At 47.3% G+C, this 20658-nt stretch overlaps 3 protein-coding genes across 10 annotated transcripts in view; 1 reads left to right on the forward strand and 2 right to left on the reverse strand.

Moving 5' to 3' along the window:
- ZCWPW1 (zinc finger CW-type and PWWP domain containing 1) overlaps nt 1–10028 on the reverse strand; it is a 34244-nt gene extending 24216 nt beyond the window's left edge. The window contains exons 1-7 of one of the 8 annotated variants that reach the window (XM_047837601.1): nt 9585–10018; nt 8035–8081; nt 6958–7005; nt 3009–3067; nt 2043–2266; nt 1545–1623; nt 360–447 (exon numbers count right to left, since the gene is read on the reverse strand). In XM_047837601.1, the coding sequence (XP_047693557.1) occupies nt 360–447; nt 1545–1623; nt 2043–2266; nt 3009–3036 (419 nt within the window). In that variant the 5' untranslated portion in view covers nt 3037–3067; nt 6958–7005; nt 8035–8081; nt 9585–10018. The other 7 variants (XM_047837602.1, XM_047837606.1, XM_047837604.1 and 4 more) reach the window with 7 other exon arrangements.
- Nucleotides 10029–10337: 309 nt separating this feature from the next.
- Nucleotides 10338–16020, forward strand: MEPCE (methylphosphate capping enzyme). Its single transcript, XM_047837599.1, has 4 exons — nt 10338–13193; nt 14770–14988; nt 15167–15293; nt 15417–16020. Exons 1-4 carry the CDS (start codon nt 11523–11525, stop codon nt 15467–15469), a joined length of 2070 nt encoding a protein of 689 aa, XP_047693555.1. The 5' UTR covers nt 10338–11522; the 3' UTR covers nt 15470–16020.
- An 818-nt stretch (nt 16021–16838) lies between these two features.
- Nucleotides 16839–18054, reverse strand: PPP1R35 (protein phosphatase 1 regulatory subunit 35). Its single transcript, XM_047837901.1, has 4 exons — nt 17725–18054; nt 17392–17644; nt 17177–17313; nt 16839–17090 (listed from the first exon to the last, which is right to left on the reverse strand). Exons 1-4 carry the CDS (start codon nt 17959–17961, stop codon nt 16917–16919), a joined length of 801 nt encoding a protein of 266 aa, XP_047693857.1. The 5' UTR covers nt 17962–18054; the 3' UTR covers nt 16839–16916.
- Between the last annotated feature and the right edge of the window lie 2604 nt (nt 18055–20658).

Below are 20658 nucleotides of genomic sequence, written 5' to 3' on the forward strand. Positions count from 1 at the left end.
CCTACTCTTCCCAGTTCAAACAGGTATCTGTCCTGAGCTGAGAGAAATCCATAGAGATACGAAAATGACTAGATAGACTTGGATCACCTGGGTGGCTGTCAGTTAAGTGTCTTACTTCACCTCAGGTCATGATCTCATGGCTTGTGGGATTGGGCCCCGCATCCACCTCTGTGCTGACAGTTCAGAGCCTGGAGCCTGCTTCAGATTCTGTGTCTCCCTCTCCCTCTGCCCCTCCCCTGCTCACGCTCTCTCTCTCTCTCAAAAATAAAATAAAATATAAAGAAAATGACTAGATAGATAACCATTTACCAATGCTAAATCTACCCTGTGATCAACTTGCCTCACTGGGATAAACTTACCCATCAGCATTATCATTATCAGTAGAAGAAGCAATTCCTGGTTCCTTGTCTAATTGGGTACGTCTTATGGGCTGGGCACAGGAAGTCTCTGAAAAATCAAGGCTAGATCCCATCTCTCCCAAAACAAAATACTATAAGCAGAGAAGCAATTAAAGAAAATAATGACTCCATTATTTCCAAACTGCAACCTTCCGTTAAAATGATGCCTAGAAAGGGGCGCCTGGGTGGCGCAGTCGGTTGGGCGTCCGACTTCAGCCGGGTCACGATCTCGCGGTTCGTGAGTTCGAGCCCCGCGTCGGGCTCTGGGCTGATGGCTCGGAGCCTGGAGCCTGTTTCCGATTCTGTGTCTCCCTCTCTCTCTGCCCCTCCCCCGTTCATGCTCTGTCTCTCTCTGTCCCAAAAATAAATAAACGTTGGAAAAAAAAAAAAATTAAAAAAAAAAAAAAATGATGCCTAGAAGAGTCCATCTTTGGAGTTTTGTCTGATAATAGACCTTTAAGCCTTAAAATTCTCAGGAAAAACTACAAATCTGTATCTTTTGGCAAGTCTTTCCAGATTGATCTGCCTTGCTCCAGGATAGCCAAGTAATGTCAATTTTATTTTGTGTACATAAAAGAAATCTTATGTAATGTGTTTTAGACCATTTGTTCCTCAAACTTTCTCTTGGAATAGAAGTACACCTAAGAATAGCTGAAAACATCAGACTATTCTCCTTAGCCTCAGGACATATGGCAAAATCCTCAGGGTGTACACTGTAGAGTTCTTTATTCCAAAAATCAAATCCCTGAGCATACGTTAAAACAGTATTGGAAACAAATACACAAGGGTAGATGGAAACTAAGTTCTTCAAATCTAGTAAATACAATTTATCTTTTCTAAGTAGATTGTAAACATGTGAAAGTGAATTTAAGTTACACTTAAAAAAACTATCTGAGACTGTATTTATATTCTGAAGTCAACGTAATCTATTTCAACTTAATCTATTTTTCTAGAAGTCTGTACCCCGTAAGGTAGTTTAGCTATAGTCCTGTTGATAGATGAAATATTTAAAAATATTTCAAAGCCATCTAATATTTCCTTACTTATAGGAAACTGGAGGGAAGGAGAAAAGCTGTCAATTTACTCTACCCCTTCAGATAACAGTTTGTCTAACTGAAACTCTTTTTCTCTCACTATAAGCCATACCCAAACACTCCTGGAGGGACTTCCGTAGCACAATCTGGACAATCTCCTCAAATTCTGCATTGGTGAGACTTAATTTTTCCTGCAGAGATAAGGGCAGAGAAGGAAAACCATTCATCTTTTCCCAGGTCTCCTCTCTGACCAGCCTTTAGATCAGCCACTAAGTTCACAAGGCTGAGAGCATGAAGGTATTGTCCCTAAGGATTCTATAAACTCTGTCTCAGATTTCCTGGGAATAAAGGAGTCAAAGAAAAGGAAAATTTTATAAAGCCTCTGACCACATTTACTTTCACCTCCATTCCACCTCAATCCCTACCCACCTATTATTTCCAGCTAAAGGCTTTCTTCAAAACATTTTTCACCTCTTTAAGAAAATAGAACCCCCAAGAAAGGAATAAAAAAACTTAAAGTACAGGGTAAAGTTCCCCTACGTGAAAAGACTGTCTAGACTGGATGTCTAGAAGAAACTGTCCCACTAGAACCCATCAATGAGACTGATACCTTTGCTTTCTTCTCTGCTTGCTTGTCTTTAGCCTTTCCTTTTTTCTCCTGGCCACTGCTTGGACCATTTTCTGTGGTTGCTTTCTCCTCCTTCTTCTCTAACCTGTCCTTTGAGGAACTGATCCCCAGGGTCTCCTCCTTGGGTGAGTTAGGGCTATAGCACATCAGGCTATGCATTTTTTGTACAGGTGGGGCGAAGGTTTTCTTTGACCCCTTCCCATGTTCTGAAAGAAATTTGATCATCAAATGGATTTATGAAACATAGAGTCTAGCACAGAAAATGTCTGCACTGCCCATTGACTGGCCATATCAGAATTACCTGGAGAGAGCTTTTAACAAAATCAGATTACTAGGCCTCTCCTTTCCCACCCCACCCCACCCCTTAAATTCTAAATAAACAGTTGGGAGTGAGGCTGAGGAATCTGTCATTTTGCAAGGCCACCTAGATTATTCAGCCAAGTTTACAAACTACTGAGTAATTAAAAGGTGGCAAATATAAACATACAGAAAGCTGAATTATTCAAATGTGAAATTTTAAAAATTTGTTCATTTAACTTTAAAGAAAATTTTACAGGAAATCAGGAAGTTGAAAGAAAAAAAAAAAACTAGTGCAATGAAAATTACACTGATCCTCCCAGGTATAAACAGTATCTCTTTCTTCTGAGTTTCCATAACATTTAATACTTCTCTGCTGGCATTTATCACATTCTAATTTGTATTATAGATATTTAAATGTCTTTTGTCTCCCTATGAGTTCATATATTTCTTGAGCTAGACTACTTCTAAGTTGTATATATTTCACGCAAAGTTTCTAGAAAAGTAGTAACTTTAACAAAGTGTATACCAAATATATATAGACTGAGCTTCCCTTTGGTGGGAAGTGTATCTACATTACCAGGGACTGAGAAAGAAGGAAAAAATGAGGGAAATGTACAAAAAAATGAATCTCCCTCATCCTTGACTCACCTTCTTTACTCTGCAACGTTGCCATCATTTAGCTCAGAAGCTATACGTTCTTTGTGCCTCTGTTAGAAAAAAGAAATTAACTGCTGTGACTTTGATTGAACTTGATTTTAAACTTTCTTTTCTCTCTATCTTGTTGGGCTTAGGATCTTTACCTGGGACTGCTGTACTACATTTTCTGCCCTCTTGTACTTTTACCTCCTCAGCAGTGCCAATCACATGCCAGGGGATAATGAGAGTTACTGTTTTAAAGATTAGCAACATTCCTTCATGTTTTAAGTGCCTAGAGTCATGTCCAACGTAAGGTCGGCACTTGTCAGTAGTGGTAGTGATGTGTTAAAAAAAATTCACTGAGTAAATGTTGAAGATCTTATTGGCTTCATTCAGTAATTCATGAATTGGGAAGCATCTGACCTAACAGATAGAAAGAACTCTGAGGAGCTGTACAAAATGAAAGACTTTTAGGGGCACCTGGGTGGCTCAGTCAGTTAAGCATCCGACTTCGGCTCAGGTCATGATCTCGTGGTTTGTGGGTTAGAGCCCCATATTGGGCCCTGTGCTCACAGCTTAGAGCCTGGAGCCTGCTTCAGATTCTGTGTCTCCCTCTCTTTCTGCCCTTCCCCCGCTCATGCTCTATCTCAAAAATAAACATTTAAAAAAAATTTTTTTTAAATGAAAGAGTTTTGGGGCGCCTGGGTGGCGCAGTCGGTTAAGCGTCCGACTTCAGCCAGGTCACGATCTCGCGGTCCGTGAGTTCGAGCCCCGCGTCAGGCTCTGGGCTGATGGCTCAGAGCCTGGAGTCTGTTTCCGATTCTGTGTGTCCCTCTCTCTCTGCCCCTCCCCCGTTCATGCTCTGTCTCTCTCTGTCCCAAAAATAAATAAAACGTTGAAAAAAAAAAATAAATAAATGAAAGAGTTTTTACAGGCAGAAGGGAGCTGGAACAAGGAAGTTACACTAGGCAAACAAGCAAATTACCTATTGCAAGTCTACTTTCCTATAGGAGATGATAGGGGTCTATTAGGCAGATTACCTAAATAGTGCTGATCAAGTGATTCCTGATTGACTATAAACCAAAATTCTATTTCTGGGAGAGCCAAAACTGTTTAGTCTTGGTTTGGTGACATGGGCTTAACATAACCAACTGAGTTTTGGGCCTGTTTTTAATAGATGGAAGTATAAAAAGTAGTAGTAGTAGTAGTAGTAGCAGCAGCAGCAGCAGCAGTATGAACAGTCCTGAGAGTTAAAAAGTGAGAGTGTTCTTCAAAAGGATAAACTCATCTCACAAGGTTTTCCTAAATACTTAAAACACAAATAATCTGGCAATTCTCTGACCTAATTCAGAGGTCCCTATGCATAAAGAACCTCCTTTTTAACCCCCTTTTTAACATCACTATAATCTTTACTTAGATCTTCTAGTCCAATAAATTTTCCAATGTGTTAGATTCTAGCAATCCCTATTCAAGGCTCAGAAATATTTGGTAACCAGCAGCCATCCCCAGAGAAGCTAGTCATAGGCATCTAATACTTTCCACTCTATATCCTGAAACTATCTATCTACTTGCAGATGTTCTATGCTACATCAGTATGCTTCATTATCACCATCAAAATCGTGACTAATAATAATAGGTGACACTTACTGAGCATCAACCATATTCTTTATCCTTTACATATGTCATCTCACTTAATTCTCCCAGTAAATCTATGAGATAGGTACTTTTTTACACTTGGAGAAATTTAGGCTTAGAGGGACTTAGAGATAATAGGTAACTGATAAATAGTAATTCAGGATTTGAACCCTCCTGATTTTATTTTTTTTACATTTTTTTAACGTTTATTTATTTTTGAGACAGAGAGAGACAGAGCATGAAGGGGGAGGGTCAGAGAGGGAGACATAGAATCCGAAGCAGGCTCCAGGCTCTGAGCTGTCAGCACAGAGTCTGATGCAGGGCTTGAACCCACGAACCGTAAGATCATGACCTGAGCCAAAGTCAGACGCTTAACAGACTGAACCACCCAGGCGCCCCTGAACCCTCCTGATTTTAAAGTTTACACTATTAACTATGGTATGCTATATCCCAAGAGTCTAATTCAGTGCTTCACAACCATTTTGATATTATAGCACATGTGGAAAGCACACATTAAAAGTACGCATTGAAATACACAGAAAATTCTGTTTCCAGATACTTTGGATTTAAGGACCAGGCCTTTCACAGTGATAGACAACTGAGGGTTGGGAATGGGGAGACATCTAGTCACACAAAAGGCTGAAGAGATTTGTCTCCACACAGTTATGAGCCATTTGTGGCCCAGCAGAGTGCCAAGATTCCTCTTGTGAAGTTGCAATAATTTATACATTTTTTTCCAGTTTACACTTCCACTATTGATACTATTTCTACTAATTAGAAGAAAAATATGTTTGTTTTATCAGCTTAAACTTCTTATAACTCTTCTACCCAGTTTTCTTTAGGCTTAAAGCATATAAGCCATTCTTATTTTTATAACAATTATAACAAGCATTGTACCTCTGGGAGGTACAGAGGGAGGACCCTCTGGGAGGGTCCGCAGAGGTCATAAAATGCCAGCTCACCTTTTTACAGATCAAAAAAATAGGCAAAAAGCAGTTAAGTGATTTTCCCAAAGCCTCAGTGTTAATACATGGTAGAGACAGGATGAACCCAGACTTTTGCCTCTAAATTCTACTAATAACACATCTATTCTTCTCAATGATCTTATTTCTGGCTGTTGGTTTTGAGTAATTTGAAGGCCCTGGACCTGAAACTCAGTCTTCCAACTCTATCATCTCCCATTATAAACAGACACAAAAGTAGCATAAAATGGATCTTATATATGAGATATCTATCTATCTATCCATCTATGTCCCTTTAAAGGTGAAAAATTTAAGACCTTCAAATGACCAAATTATAGTGAACATTTGGTTGCTCAGGGTATAGAGTTCCTCTCTCTAGATCCCAAGGTGAATTCAAAAGGTACTGGGGGCTTGACTTAGTGTGTCCACAGCATGGCTAAATGTATTTTCAAACTATCTTTTGATATTTTTTGTTCCTTGTCTTCTATAAATGTGAATAATTCAGATGTGCTGTTCTGCAGCAACTACCTTTCCTATATATTGAGGGCAACATATTTTTTTCACTGTTTCCATCTTAACTCATCACCACCAACCCCCTAAGTCTATTTACTCTAGGAAAAAAGGCAAGTGGGATATTGAGGGAGAAACACTGCAGCAAATTGGTCTTCTTTCTGATAATTCTAAATAGAAGCTAAAAACTGAATACAGTTAGGCTGAAAATGAATATTAATTTGATCAAAAATGACAAATACATTTTCTTCCAGACTCCAGAATTCTAAAAAAGATCATGAGAAGTCCCTATGAAGGTAATATAAATTACAAGATGAGCTATACTAAAAGGGGAAAAGCAAAATGAAAATTAGTGTATTTGAAATGACAAAATTTGATTTTTTTAAATGTATATCTACCTAATATGCTTAAACTTATCCACAAACTATGGAAGAATACACAAGACACTAACCTCTAGGGAGTAGAACTGGGTGGCTGGGGGTGCTTTTTAACACACGCCCTTCTATATCTCTAGCATTTTGTAACATGCCTATATTACCACTTCAAAAGTGATTTTTTTTTTTAATTCCAAATTCCTTAGAGTGTTTTGATCCACCTAAAAATGCAAAAATTTTCCAATATTTAGGTTCAAATCATTATCTAAACCTATACTGACCTCTCTAGGCCAAAGTGTGTTACTGGAGCTCCAACCAACTGGATAAAATCATGGATCCTTAACAAAATAAAGTAAATCTATAAGCAGTGATACATAATAGTTCCCCTTAATCTAGAGTGGAGGATGTGATGAAGAACATTACTTTTAAAGAAAATCTCTAACCTGGTTAATAGAGAAAGAAAAGCCAGGAGTCACTCACTTTATGACAACTCAAGTCTCTGGTCCTCTGTTCCAGATGAATTTTCTCCTTCCACATAAGGAATATTAAAACAAAGCACAAAGAGAGAGAGAGATTTTTAAAACCAGACAGTTAATAAGCACACAAAATACCACCAACTTTCATTCTGACTAGCTACTAAATAACTGGGGGCTCTAGAACATTTGAGGGGTTTTGTTTTTTGTTTTTACTTCAAATGAAACAGAGAGGGAGAAAATTCAATAAAGTTTTAAGTATGAAAGTAAAAGAAAGTTCCATAAGTCAGATCCACCACTCAACATAAGAAAGGAGGATGAATAAGAACAGAAAAAGAACTTAGAAATAATGAATGAAGGGAACCAAGGTAAGGCGAATGAGGTGTTCCAAAAAAGAGTAAGTTTTCTTTCGCTTAGAACACTGAAAGCCATCAGTGATTTTAAGTTGAAATCATCTCCTTCAGCAGTTTTCAAAGTGTGATCCAAAGACCCCTGGGGGCCCCCTCCCTGTTCCAACTGCTTATCTGTATTAGGCTGGATTTTCTCATACATTTCAACCAAAACAAGATATCATAACAGACTGAAATCAGAAACAGATGAAAATCCAGCTGTCTTCTATTAGCCAGACATGAAAGAGACTTGCAAAACTGTAAAACACCACCATTCTTTGCACTAAATTTTCTTTCATTTAGGAAAAATATGTTTTCCATAAAGTTATTTAGGCCAACATATCATTATCATTTACTATTAATTATAACTTATGATTTTAAAATTAATAATTTAAAATTTTCCCCATTTATTCTAATATGTTAATATCAACATAAATAAAACCAATTATTAACCAATTATTAACCAATCTTTGGAGTCCTTTGTAACTTTTAAGAACACAAGAGGGTTCTGAGACCAATAAGCTTGAGAACTGATCTAGCTAAACAACAATTCAGTCTTGTCAATATTTTTCCAAAACCATTAATCCCCCTCCCCCCACTTAGAATGTGTTCACAAATTTCTCTCTCTTAACTACCCAGTTATTCCCTCTTTATATTGTTCCTGGACTCCTTGGTTGAAGAGAATAAAAGCAAACCTGTTAGAATTGTCCTCAGACACACAGTCCACACAGACTCCGTGAACCTAGAAAAGTATATTTAAAATCTCCTTTATGTTTGGGCGCCTGGGTGGCTTAGTCAGTTAGGCTTCCAACTCTAGTTCATGATCTTGAAGTTCATGGGTTTTGAGCCCTGCCTCAGGCTTGCTGCTGACAGCTTGGAACCTGGAGCCTGCTTCAGATTCTGTATCTCTGTCTCTCTCGGCCCTTCCCCCACTCATGCTCTGTCTCTCTCAAAAATAAACATAAAAAAATTTTTTTTTAATCTCCTTTATGCTGAGTCTGATTTCCTTTTGGCATTAATGTCCAATGGCACGTGGACTCCTGCTTACTTTCATGCCACCATTAAGGGTCTCATACTCTTCTTATCAACTGAGCTGGTCAGGCAACTCATGCCACCATTAAGAACCAGAGAGTTTATTTCCTTCCCCCGCCTTTCCTTTTTTTTCTTCCTCAGCAAGCATGATTTCACAAGAGTGTAAAAACAGCATTCCAGCTACTTTCACTACCCATACCTAACATAACAAGATATTTACTGTGGTAACTACCTGAACTAAACCTTGTACAGAATCCTATCAATAAATTAATGGGGGAGTGGGGGGGGGGGGTGCCTGGGTCGCTCAGTCAGTTAAGCCCCCCTCTCTAGATTTCGGCTTAGGTCATGACCTCACAGCTCATGAGATTCAAACACCCTCCACCCCACCTCCCCATCCTCACCTCAAGCCTGCTTGGGATTCTCTCTCCCTCTCTGCCCCTCCCCCACACGTGTGCCCACGCATGCCCTCTCTCAAAATAAATAAGCTCTTTAAAAAATAAATTCATGGTGAACTAAAGCTTATTAGTTCAAAGGGCAAGGAAGCACAAAGATATGGCCACTAAGCACCAGAACACAGGCTTTCTTTCCTGAGTGCTGATATTCTAAACCTTGCTGTCTGCCGACGGCAACACTTCCACAGGTGCCCCTTACCCACCTCACATCCGCCTTAGTGTGTTGTTTTCACATTCCCAGGAACCCCTAAATCCCCGCTCCATCTCCCCTCACATGGGTGCCAAGGTCTGAAACTCTTAACTCCGCCTTTCAAACCTGCGGTTAGAACTCTTGGTGATCCCCATCTTCCCTCTTTTCTCTCACCAATTCTCTCTTAAGGGCAGCAATTAATATCGGAGTTACCAGAGTCAAAAGTCCTTGATTCCCCTCAATGGGTAAAACAGTACCTTTCTAGCTTGTCTTCCACCTCAAGAACACCCCGCCCCAGGAGATTATTTCCCTCAGCTTCCCGCCTGCGCCCGCACCCCCACCCCTGGAGGAAGCACCAGGATCCTCATTCCCGCTCACTCCGTCCTTGCCCTCCAGGATATTGGATTATTTTTGTTTGTTGAGGGTAGGTTTGCGGGCGGGGGGGGCGGGGGTGGAGATTCTAAGGAGGGGTAAGAGTTCGTTGTCGCCCTCAAGAGAAAACTTCTCCTCAGGAGACAGAGGACTAGCAGAGCCCAGCCCTTTCATCTACAACCAGAGAAGAGCCAGCTACCTTCTGGAGCAAGGAGGGCCTAAAGACGAGGAGCAGAGTGAGCCACTGCAGCAGTTCTGCAAGCCCCCCAACCTCGGCTCAGTTTTCCCGCCAACAAGGAAAGGCGCGAGGCCACGCACAAGCACCGTTCCCACCCCAGGGGAGTGGTCCGGGGACTGAAGCGCAAGCGCAGCTGAAGCTGCTTCTGCGTTTGCGCAGCTGTCATTTCCGCCATCTTCCAACCAAATGACACGTAAAACTACAAATCCCATAATCCTCGATGGCCTCACTTTCTTAGGCGACAGGAGCAGCGCCTGATCGTTCGTGAAGCACATCTTCCGTTTACTAACTTTTCCGTCTGTCCCATACTGCCTTTTCCTTCCTCCTTTCGTTTCTTGATTCCTAATCTAACTTTTAGTTTCCTCCACGCCCTATATTGATATTTTAGTTGAGACTATCCGCAAGCCCACTCTCGCCTCTCCCGCCTTCTCTGCCACCAGGACCCGCTCCCTAAGCCCTGGCGGCAGGGAGAACGCGCAACCTGTGGAAAGGGCGCCGAATAGCTTCTTCCCCATTGGCCGAGGCAGGGGGCCCAAAGCAGACCAACCCTCTTCCCCGCCCACACTCGTTTTTATATAAGGCTGCACGAAGACACCGTGTGCTTGGGAAGGCCTGCGTGCGAGGTGGCGGTGGTAGTAGGGGCTGTACTGCTATTGGTGGCCGTGGTGGGTGTCGGGTCGCAGTCCGAGGGCTGGGGGGATCGCACACAGGCGTTGGGTGGTGGGAGGGGGTGTTGGTGCCAGGGCTGTAAGTGTGGAGGCGAAAAGGAGGGCGTGGTGTCCTCAGGTGATCGCGATTGGGGGAAGGCGGAGGAGCGAGAGAACGACTCGGCCGTTTCGGGGGAAGAGGAAGTTGGACAACATCGGCTGTTTTAGTGCCTTTTTTTTTTTTTTTTTCAGTTCAGCAGAGAATATTTCTCAGGGGGGTGAGTTACAATGACTTATTGTATTTCGCTGAGGACAGTTTGTAGGAAAGCCGTCTGTACGCTCCTCTCCTTCTCTTCCTCTACTTTTAGGTTTACCCCTCCGTTCCCTCGGAAGCCTTTCTAAGTAGGGGGGGGGGGGGACCAAATATGAATAATTCATGAGGTCCGCCCCGCTCTTTTGGCCACGCCCCTTCGGATCGTGCTGACGCGCTTGCGTGAACCAAATCTGAGGAAGCGACGTAACAGTTCCCGCCTCTAGGGTGGAGGGCGGGGTGTCATCTCCAGCACGTGCTGTTTCTACCCGCGCAAGCCCAAAGGGTGTGCGCAGGCGCTGCCCGCCAGGGGGAGGAAGGAGGCGGGGTAGGGAGGTTGCTGGGTTTAGAGCCGGGCGGAGACCGCTGAGACTCATTCCTCAGGAACAAGGGTCGGGTGTCAAGGAGACCTTTTCACACCAGCTCCCCGTCCCCCGCCTACGGTGGGTGGGATCGCGCGGCAGAGACAAAGGATATCAGTAGGGACGGACATAGCTGCGAAGGGAAGTAGGGTGTCAATTTGGGGTGGTGGGCTTTGGGGAGGGCTGAGGTGGGCTATATTTAAACTCCCAGAGCCGTTAAGTTGGTTCGTACTCTGATGCGCGCGCAACCAGGGTGGTGGCGGAGTGCGCATGCGTGGTTCAGGGGCAAGAGGAACGCGCTCTAGCAGTGCGCGCTCGCGGCGAAGCGGTAGTGGTAGAGGAGAAAGAGCTCGGCGCACGCGCGGTTGACTCCTCGAGTTGTTCGGTTCTCGCGGGCATCTTGTTTTGGTCTCGCGGGCGAGTGGGGCGCGCTTCGGGGGAGGCGCGAGACCAGGCGAGAAGAGCAGAGCTGCGCGCGCACTCGGGGAAGGGGGGGGGGAGAGAGCGGGCTCTAGGGAGGGGGTTAAGCCCCCTAGTCCCCTCTTCGTTGCCCTCGCCTGGGACGGAATAAGGGGAGGAAATGATCGAGATGGCGGCGGAGAAGGAGCCGTTTCTGGTGCCGGCCCCGCCGCCGCCGCCGCTCAAAGATGAGTCGGGCGGAGGGGGCGGCCCCACGGTGCAACCGCACCGAGAGGCCGCCTCCGGGGAGCTCTGCGGCGGGACGCAGCGTGGGCCGGGCCCGCGCGCTCATTCGGCGGGGGCCCCGGCTTCTGGGGCTGGCAAGGAGAGTCCTGGGGCTGCATCCACTCGGGGAGGCCAGTCGCAGCAGCATCGAGGGGACAGCCCCCAGGCGCAGTCGCACGGGGAGGCCCGCTTGTCCGATCCCCACGGGCGAGCCGCTCCCCCTGACGTCGGGGAGGAGCGACGGGGAGGGGGCGGTACAGAACTGGGTCCCCCTGCCCCTCCTCGGCCCCGTAATGGCTATCAGCCCCACCGGCCCCCTGGGGGAGGTGGGGGCAAAAGGAGAAATAGTTGTAATGTAGGAGGGGGTGGTGGAGGCTTCAAACATCCAGCCTTCAAGAGGCGCAGGCGGGTTAATTCGGACTGTGATTCTGTGTTACCCTCCAACTTTCTCCTGGGAGGCAATATCTTTGATCCACTGAACCTGAATAGTCTCCTGGATGAGGAAGTGAGCCGCGCACTCAATGCAGAGACCCCTAAGTCATCTCCACTTCCGGCCAAGGGGCGAGATCCAGTGGAGATCCTCATCCCCAAAGATATTACTGACCCGCTCAGTCTCAATACTTGCACTGATGAGGCCCAGGTAGTACTTGCATCACCACTCAAGACTGGTCGGAAGCGGCATAGACACCGGGGACAGCACCACCAGCAGCAGCAGGCATCTGGAGGGAATGATAGCCACTCTGTACTTCCCACAGCCCCCCTCACTCCCTCACTCCATGGGGAGGGCGCCACACAGCAGCAGCGGCATAGGGGCCAGAACCGGGATGCCCCCCAGCCCTATGAACTCAACACAGCCATCAACTGCAGGGATGAGGTCGTGTCTCCCCTTCCATCTGCCCTACAGGGTCCCTCAGGCTCCCTTTCAGCCCCTCCAGCTGCCTCAGTTACCTCTGCACCCCCGTCTTCCTCCTCACGACATCGCAAACGTCGCAGGACTTCCAGCAAGTCAGAGGCAGGGGCCAGGGGTGGAGGCCAGGTTCCCAAGGAAAAGGGCCGGGGGAGTGGGGGAGGCCGCCACCACCACCACCTCTACCCACTACCTGCAGCAATCTTCAAAAAGCAACAGTGCAAGTTCCAGTATGGGAATTATTGCAAGTACTATGGTTACCGCAATCCTTCCTGTGAGGATGGGCGCCTGCGAGTGTTGAAGCCTGAGTGGTTTCGGGGTCGGGACGTCCTAGATCTGGGCTGCAATGTGGGCCACCTGACCCTGAGCATTGCCTGTAAGTGGGGCCCATCCCTCATGGTGGGCCTGGATATCGATTCCCGGCTCATCCACTCTGCCCGCCAAAACATCCGACACTACCTGTCAGAGGAGCTGCGTCTGCCACCCCAGACTTCTGAGGGGGACCCAGGGGCAGAGAGTGAGGAAGGGACCACAACCGTCCGAAAGAGAAGCTGCTTCCCAGCCTCACTGACAGCTAGCCGGGGTCCCATTGCTGCACCCCAAGTGCCCTTGGATGGAGCAGACACATCAGTCTTCCCCAACAATGTTGTCTTCGTCACGGTAAGGGGGTCTGAAGGCTCTTGGGATAGGGGCCAGGTGTGAAGATGAGATTAAATAGGAACAAAACAGAGGAAAGTTATGACCCAGAGGGATTTCTGCATGCACTCCTTGCTGGGAGAACCAGATCAAGAGAGGGATCTGAATCTGTGACTGCCTCTGCTGAGTGGCACTTTCCAATAATCTGGAAAGCTGGGGGCTCTACCTGGGCTCCTTTGTCATGACTGCTGGCCCCAAGATGGGGTCTGACTCCTTTTGCCCTGCTCCCGGCCTGGCCTGTAATCCAGACCGAAAGTTTGCTCTCCAACCCACTGAATGAAGGTGCATGAAGGGATAGGTGTCAGACATGGAATGTCTTGGGGTGGGAGGAGGAGGAGGGTAGTGGCTGACTAATATTTTGAGAGGGACTTAGATCCAGATTTGGTTGAAGAGTGTTGGTGATCAGGACCCAAAGTGTCTTGGCCTTAGATCATCTCATGTTGACCCTAGATGGTGGAATGGGGAAGAGTCAAAGTCCTCTGCAGGAAGAGGGGGGTATTGTGTCTTCAGTGTCTGTCTCCTGACTGCACATAGCTCTCCATAAAACATTCCAGTTAGGCCGTCTGCAGGAACAGTTGGCAATGTGTTGGGTTAAGCCTGCAAGAATGGACTTTGCAGAGGGTGTTGATGAGCTTATCATCTAGAAAAGGTTTCCTAAGGGATGGGGCTCTTCACTTCTCTCAGAGAAAGGAAACAGGCCTGGAACTCTGCCAGCTTCAACTACAGGGAAGGAACTACAGGTTCCCTTTCAAACCTGAGTTAGGTCCTTTTGCAACGTTGAGTCACTCAGCTGACTTGAGTGGTCTCCCAGATCAATGTTTGTGGGGTGGGAATAAGTACTGGATGGAGTCTCCAGAGAACCTGTGTTTTTTCTGTGAAGTTTCACACCAGTTTTGGAGACCTTGTGGGTAATTTGCTCAGTTTAAAATTATTCAGGCTCCTTTTTTATGTTTGGCTTACCACCAACAGAAAAGGGCAGGAGGGTGGAAAGCAAGAAAATGAGACTTGGGGCCCCCAAGCTGGCTCAGTCGATACCATGGGACTCTTGGTCTCCAGGTTGTGAGTTCAAGCCCCATGTTGGATGTGAAGCCTACCTAAAGTTAAAGAAAAAAAAAAAAAAAACTTGGGGAGGGGGGCGGTGCCTGGGTGGCTCAGTCAGTTAAAGTCTGACTCTGGAATTTGGCTCAGGTCATGATCTCACAGTTTGTGAGTTCAAGCCCCGTGTTGGGCTCTGTGCTGGCAGTGCAGAACCTGCTTGTGATTCTCTCTCTCCCTCTCTCTCTCTGCCCCTCCCTGCTCGCTCTCTCTCTCCCTCCCTTTCTCTCTCAAAATAAATAAACTTTACAAAAAGAAAAAAAGAAAATGAGACTCAAAGAGGGCACCATTTGGGAGTTAGTCTCACAAGTGTCAGAGAAGATTGTGGCCAAGGGCTAAGGTGAGGCTGTAGGACTTTCTGTCTTAGAGGCTACAGGGTGGGTTGTGTGGGGGCAGTGGTTCTTTTATTGCCTCTGTTGACCTTGCTCCCAATTCTTGCCCTCAGGGTAACTATGTCCTGGATCGAGATGAGCTGGTGGAGGCCCAAACACCCGAGTATGATGTCGTGCTCTGCCTCAGCCTCACCAAGTGGGTGCACCTGAATTGGGGAGATGAGGGGCTAAAGCGCATGTTTCGCAGGATCTACCGGCATCTACGTCCTGGAGGCATCCTGGTCTTAGAACCCCAACCTTGGTCATCTTATGGCAAGAGAAAGACTCTCTCGGTGAGTTGGGATTTTGGTGGAAATTGGGATATCCTTCCTTTAGTTGAGACAAGAAAGGCCTCAAGGAAGCAGAAAGAGAAGTACTTTCTGAACAAGGTGAATAGGCCCCCTGGGTGGGCATCATTCCACGCCAGGGAAAAGCCAGCAAACTGAAGTGGTCCCCTGCCCTTCTCCCTAGGAAACAATCTATAAGAACTACTATCGAATCCAGCTGAGGCCAGAGCAGTTCACTTCCTACCTGACCTCCCCAGAGGTGGGCTTCTCCAGCTATGAGCTTGTGGCTACACCCCACAACACCTCCAGAGGTAAGGTTGGCTGATTTGGTGAGAATGGGGAGGGATGTCGAGGCTGACCCTGAAAGAAAACTACAGACCCTGTGGAGTCTTGAAGTCCTGCCAACCCCTACTAATTGCATACTCTCTCCTCAGGCTTCCAACGTTCTGTGTACCTGTTCCACAAGGCCCGTTCCCCCAGCCACTAAGTGGCCCCCTGAACAGAAAGTGTGAAGAAGCTACCCACTGCTCTTAAGGACCTGGGGGAAAAGGAAAGTACCCCAAGGTCTTTCCTTTTTGGCTCCAAAAATCGTTTCCTTTCTCGGATCTACAAAGAAAGCTTCTCCTATGTTGCTGCCCCAGCCTCCTCCCTCCACCTCTGCAGCAAGCCCATCCGTGCTGGAGTTACTGACATCTTCCTCTCCACCCTTCCCCACCACCCCCCAGCTTACTGGGCTGGATGGCATGGACTGTTTGCTGACCTGTTCTCCTCGGGTATGGGAGGTGGGGGGTATCAAGTTCTCTAGCCTCTTCCTTCTGTTCTCCAAAGGAGATTCCCATTTCTCCTCAGCCCTTGTCCCTAGCTGCGTTTCAGTGGACCACAGATAGATGGACTGAGGGTTAAGAGGGGGAAGTTTGGCAGGGAAGCATGCAGGTACTGTGAAAATCGTTCCCTCTGCTGACCCCCATTGGGAGAGGGGGTTGGGTCTGGAATGTAAGAACAGCACAATAAATTGATGTTCAGGGCAGTGGCCCCCACGCTGGTTTCTGGCACTTTCTAGTTGGTGGGGAAGGGATGGTGCTTCCCAGTAGAACCTGTGCTTCCTCTGCCCAAATAGAGTCCCAAGGAAGAGGACAGAGTTTTCAGTGAGTGTTGAATGCTAGTGACATCCACACACAGAACTCTAGTCTGGAAGAAGGGGTATAATGTGAATTCTTAAGTGGAAATTGAGAAAAGAGGCCATCTCCCCTCCCCAAAAAATCTCATTGACAAAAATTATTTTGTGGGAGCTTTGGACAGAGGCAAATTTACAACTTAGGAAAAATGAACAGTGGAGTTGGAAGTAGAACTAGAAAAAAGGCAGTATGGACCAGACTGCCCACCTGCTGCAGGATTACCCACCCACCTGTTTTGTAATGTGCAACTAGATGAATAGGCAATTTAACATGAAGCTCTTTAGCAGCTTGTCAAGCTGTTTCTGGAACTTGGAATATTCATTCAACAACTATTGAGCTCTCGTGGATGTGGTGAAACAAGCTGAGAAGGCTCTAAGAGGTAGAAGCAAGGAATTAATTTAAATAACTGGGTGTGAATGGCTAGTTGCCTTGCAGGCTCCTTGAGCCTTTAGGGAAGAAGGCCTCCCTAAAGGGTTACAGACTGAGACCCACATGTTAAAGTGACCCGAAATAAGTAGCGCAAAGGAACAAATGCAGTGTCTGTGACTGAAGGGGGTGGGGAGGGTGGGACAGTGTTAACTTGCTAGCACTACCAAGTTCCTAAAAGACCAAAAACTTGACTTCCAGACAGCTTCCAACCTGAGGCTTGACCTCATTTTAAGGCTCCCAAGAAGAGTCCCATTTGTTAGCAAAGCCACTTTATTCTGAAAAAGTTTTTAACACAAATATACGAACTAGCAATCCCGGGAGCCTTCACGTCTACGCTTCCCATCGCCTCAGTGTCCGGTGCATGAGGAAGGTATCTTCTGAAGGGCGGGGCCGGAGTTGGAGACGCAGAGGAGGCAGACCGTCCACGGTCAGGTGTGGAGACTCATAAAATAATGTTTCTGGGTCACAAAGGATGGTCATGTCTGGCCCTGGCCCAGGTGGCTCCTGTTGGGAATTGGGAGCCCAAAGTGAGGTTACACTCGGGAAGGGGAAGAGGGCACAAGGCCGAAACTCAAGCCAAGGTCCCTCACCTTTGGGGGCGGGGCTCGTGCCTGCGGTAGTAGGAGCGCCAGTTTCTCCCTCAGCGCCGCGTTCAGAACCTGTTCCTCCGGCACCTGCAGGCTCACCAAGTCTCGGAAGAGCCGCTTGGAGCGCGGCACGTTCAGCCCTGAGACCGCAGGGGGAGCGGAGGTGAGCGGCGCCTCTCAACCCCACTCCCGCGCCCCGCCGGCCGTCTCTTTCTCACCCTCGGCCACGCTCTCCTCCAGGCCGCAGCGGGTCTGGAACGACTTTCTCAGCTGCTCCTCCACGGCCTTCGCGGCATCGAACTGGCCCTCGGCTGCAGCCCGCGCGGCCTGCAACTCGAGACTCAATGCCAGGCTGCTCTGCTGCGCGGGCGCCCCCAGGTCCTGCGGCGCCGAGAGCTTCTCGCTGGGTGCGGCGGCGGCCAGCAGCGGCTCGGACCGCACAGGGGAGAGCGGTGCCAAGCGAAAGCGTACCTGGGAGCAGAGAGTGGGGCGGTGAAGAGGTGGGCGCGGGCTCGTCTGCGGGCTGGCGGGCAGGCCTTCCCCCAGCTCACCTGCCGCCCCTTGCGGGCCCCGCCCCGCCGGTCCGCCCGCCCCTTCCGCCGCCCAGGGCTGCAGGTCGGCCGTTCGGGGGTCTCGGACCGCGGGCTCGGGCTCAGGCTCAAGTCCAGGCCAGGCTCGGGAACTGGGGCTCTGGGCTCCGGGGCGCGCGGTTCCGGGGGTGGCCCTGGGGCCGCCACGGCCTCCTCCCCTTCGACCAATTCCAGCCCTGGCTCCTCACAGCCCATCATCTTGGTCTGGCTACCAGAGTGCAAGGTCTCTGGAGGCCAGGGTCACGGAACACAAACTCACCGCCCCCTCTCCCCCGCCCCTCCCCTTCCAGACGCCGCTACCGGAAACCGCTTGCCCCTACCCAAACAGGGCGGAAAGACCAGCCCCTGCCCCACCCCATCGGCGCTTCTAAGCGTCATTTCCGTTACTCCCCTCTCTGTCTCCCCGAGGGCTTCCGCCCACAAAACCTCGGCCCCACCCCTAAGCCAAAGTTTCAGAGCTGGAGCCGGTGGCGGCCCTACGGGTCCTCACGAGGACCATTTCTTCTTTGGAAACCTGGATGTGGCGTCTTTTTCTTGCAGTCTTGATCTGACTTCTGCTCGAAGCCGGAGTGTGCGTGTGTCAAGTCTTTTATGCCAAATGGGACAGCTTTAACTGAACGGTCAGGCGCCCCCACGTCGGCCCTCCCTACGTGATGCCTTCACAGCATCTCCGTGTGTTTCGTCGCCTGCCAACTGCGACGGGAGCTTCCCAGTATGAGTGAGGGAGAAGCTCTCTGACCCCCCAGACCCGACTTCTTCCCGGGACTCTGGGCGTTCATGGTTGCCTCGGCAAGAACTGCCTCGTTCAGCCTTGCAGCCGTTTGTGACTTTTTCCCCTTTGAGGGCTTTCTAAAATATTCGTCTCTTTAAAATTGGTGTCTGTAGGGGCGCGACCCACTCTTGATTTCGACCCAGGTCATGATCCCACGGTTGTGGGATCCAGCAGGGGTGGGGCTCTCCGCTGAGTGTGGAGCTGCTTGAGATTCTCTCTCTCCCTCTGCTCCTCTCCCCTCCTCGCGCACAGTCTCTCTCTCTCTCTCTCTCTCAAATAAAAAATAAATAAAATAGTTACCTGTATGTTGAGTACAGTTTTTAAAAAGAAAAAAAAAAGGCTTGGGGGATTGCAGGGCAGGAGCCTGGATCGCTTGCCCGTTTCCTGTGTTCCTTGGGGCAGGTCCTCTCAGTTCTGTGAGCCTCTTTTGTCTTGTGTGAAATGTGCTAAGTTGGGCTCATGACTCTTGAGGTTCTCCCCAGATGGGTTATTACTCCGTCAACAGGCACGTTTGTCTGCCACTTTGCAGTTTGAGTGTTTTCACATGCTTTATCTTACTGAAAACTGCTGTGGAAGATCCGGTAGAAGGCATAGATAGCTACGTGCATTTAAAAAAAAAAAAAACGAAAAAAATGTTTCTGAGCATCTCAGGGGTGAAACACTAGAGGCTATCCTGTCTTCAGCAGGAAAGTATACAAATTCCTCTACTATTCATTTGTGACAGGGAGTGGGGAGGTACAAATGTAAATTCCTGCGTTTTTTTTTAAGTGGAAATATAACTCAAAAACTTTGTAAGAAGGAGCGAACAAAATGAAAGCAAAAGAGGCTAGACTTTGATATACTTTGTTTTGTGTGTTTGACTTTGAAGCCTATGTTTTCCATAGCTATATGACAAAAATTAATTTTTAAAAATCAGTCCCTATGGGGCATCTGGGTGGCTCAGTCCCTTAAGGTCAGACTCTTGATTCCGGCTCAGGTCATGATGTAACAGTGAGTTCAAGCCCCGCATCCGGCTCTCTACTGTCAGCACAGAGCCTGCTTTGGATCCTCTCTCCCCATCTCTCTCTGCCCCTCCCCTGCTCATGCTCACTCTATTTCTCTCAAAAAATAAAAAATATTTTTTTAAAAATCAATCCCTAAAAGTTGAAAGTAAAATGAAATAAATGAACCTAAATGTGATTCTACATGGTGGCCTAACTTAATACGGAAGGGAACTTTTCTGAATGACTTGAAAACACATAAATTTAACTGTACATCCCAAAGATCTACCCTAAGGACAAAATTAACTGCCATTAAAAATAAAAATTATCCGGATGGCCAACAGGCACATGAAAAGATGTTCAGCGTCGCTCCTTATCAGGGAAATACAAATCAAAACCACACTCAGGTATCACCTCACGCCAGTCAGAGTGGCCAAAATGAACAAATCAGGAGACTATAGATGCTGGAGAGGATGTGGAGAAACGGGAACCCTCTTGCACTGTTGGTGGGAATGCAAATTGGTGCAGCCGCTCTGGAAAGCAGTGTGGAGGTTCCTCAGAAAATTAAAAATAGACCTACCCTATGACCCAGCAATAGCACTGCTAGGAATTTATCCAAGGGATACAGGAGCACTGATGCATAGGGCCACTTGTACCCCACTGTTCATAGCAGCACTCTCAACAATAGCCAAATTATGGAAAGAGCCTAAATGTCCATCAACTGATGAATGGATAAAGAAATTGTGGTTTATATACACAATGGAATATTACGTGGCAATGAGAAAAAGTGAAATATGGCCTTTTGTAGCAACGTGGATGGAACTGGAGAGTGTGATGCTAAGTGAAATAAGCCATACAGAGAAAGACAGATACCATATGGTTTCACTCTTATGTGGATCCTGAGAAACTTAACAGGAACCCATGGGGGAGGGGAAGGAAAAAAAAAAAAAAAGAGGTTAGAATGGGAGAGAGCCAAAGCATAAGAGACTGTTAAAAACTGAGAACAAACTGAGGGTTGATGGGGGGTGGGAGGGAGGAGAGGGTGGGTGATGGGTATTGAGGAGGGCACCTTTTGGGATGAGCACTGGGTGTGTATGGAAACCAATTTGTCAATAAATTTCAGAAAAAAATAAAAAAAAAAGA

Source organism: Prionailurus viverrinus, chromosome E3, assembly GCF_022837055.1.
Source record: "Prionailurus viverrinus isolate Anna chromosome E3, UM_Priviv_1.0, whole genome shotgun sequence".
NCBI classification, from domain to species: Eukaryota; Metazoa; Chordata; class Mammalia; order Carnivora; family Felidae; genus Prionailurus; species Prionailurus viverrinus.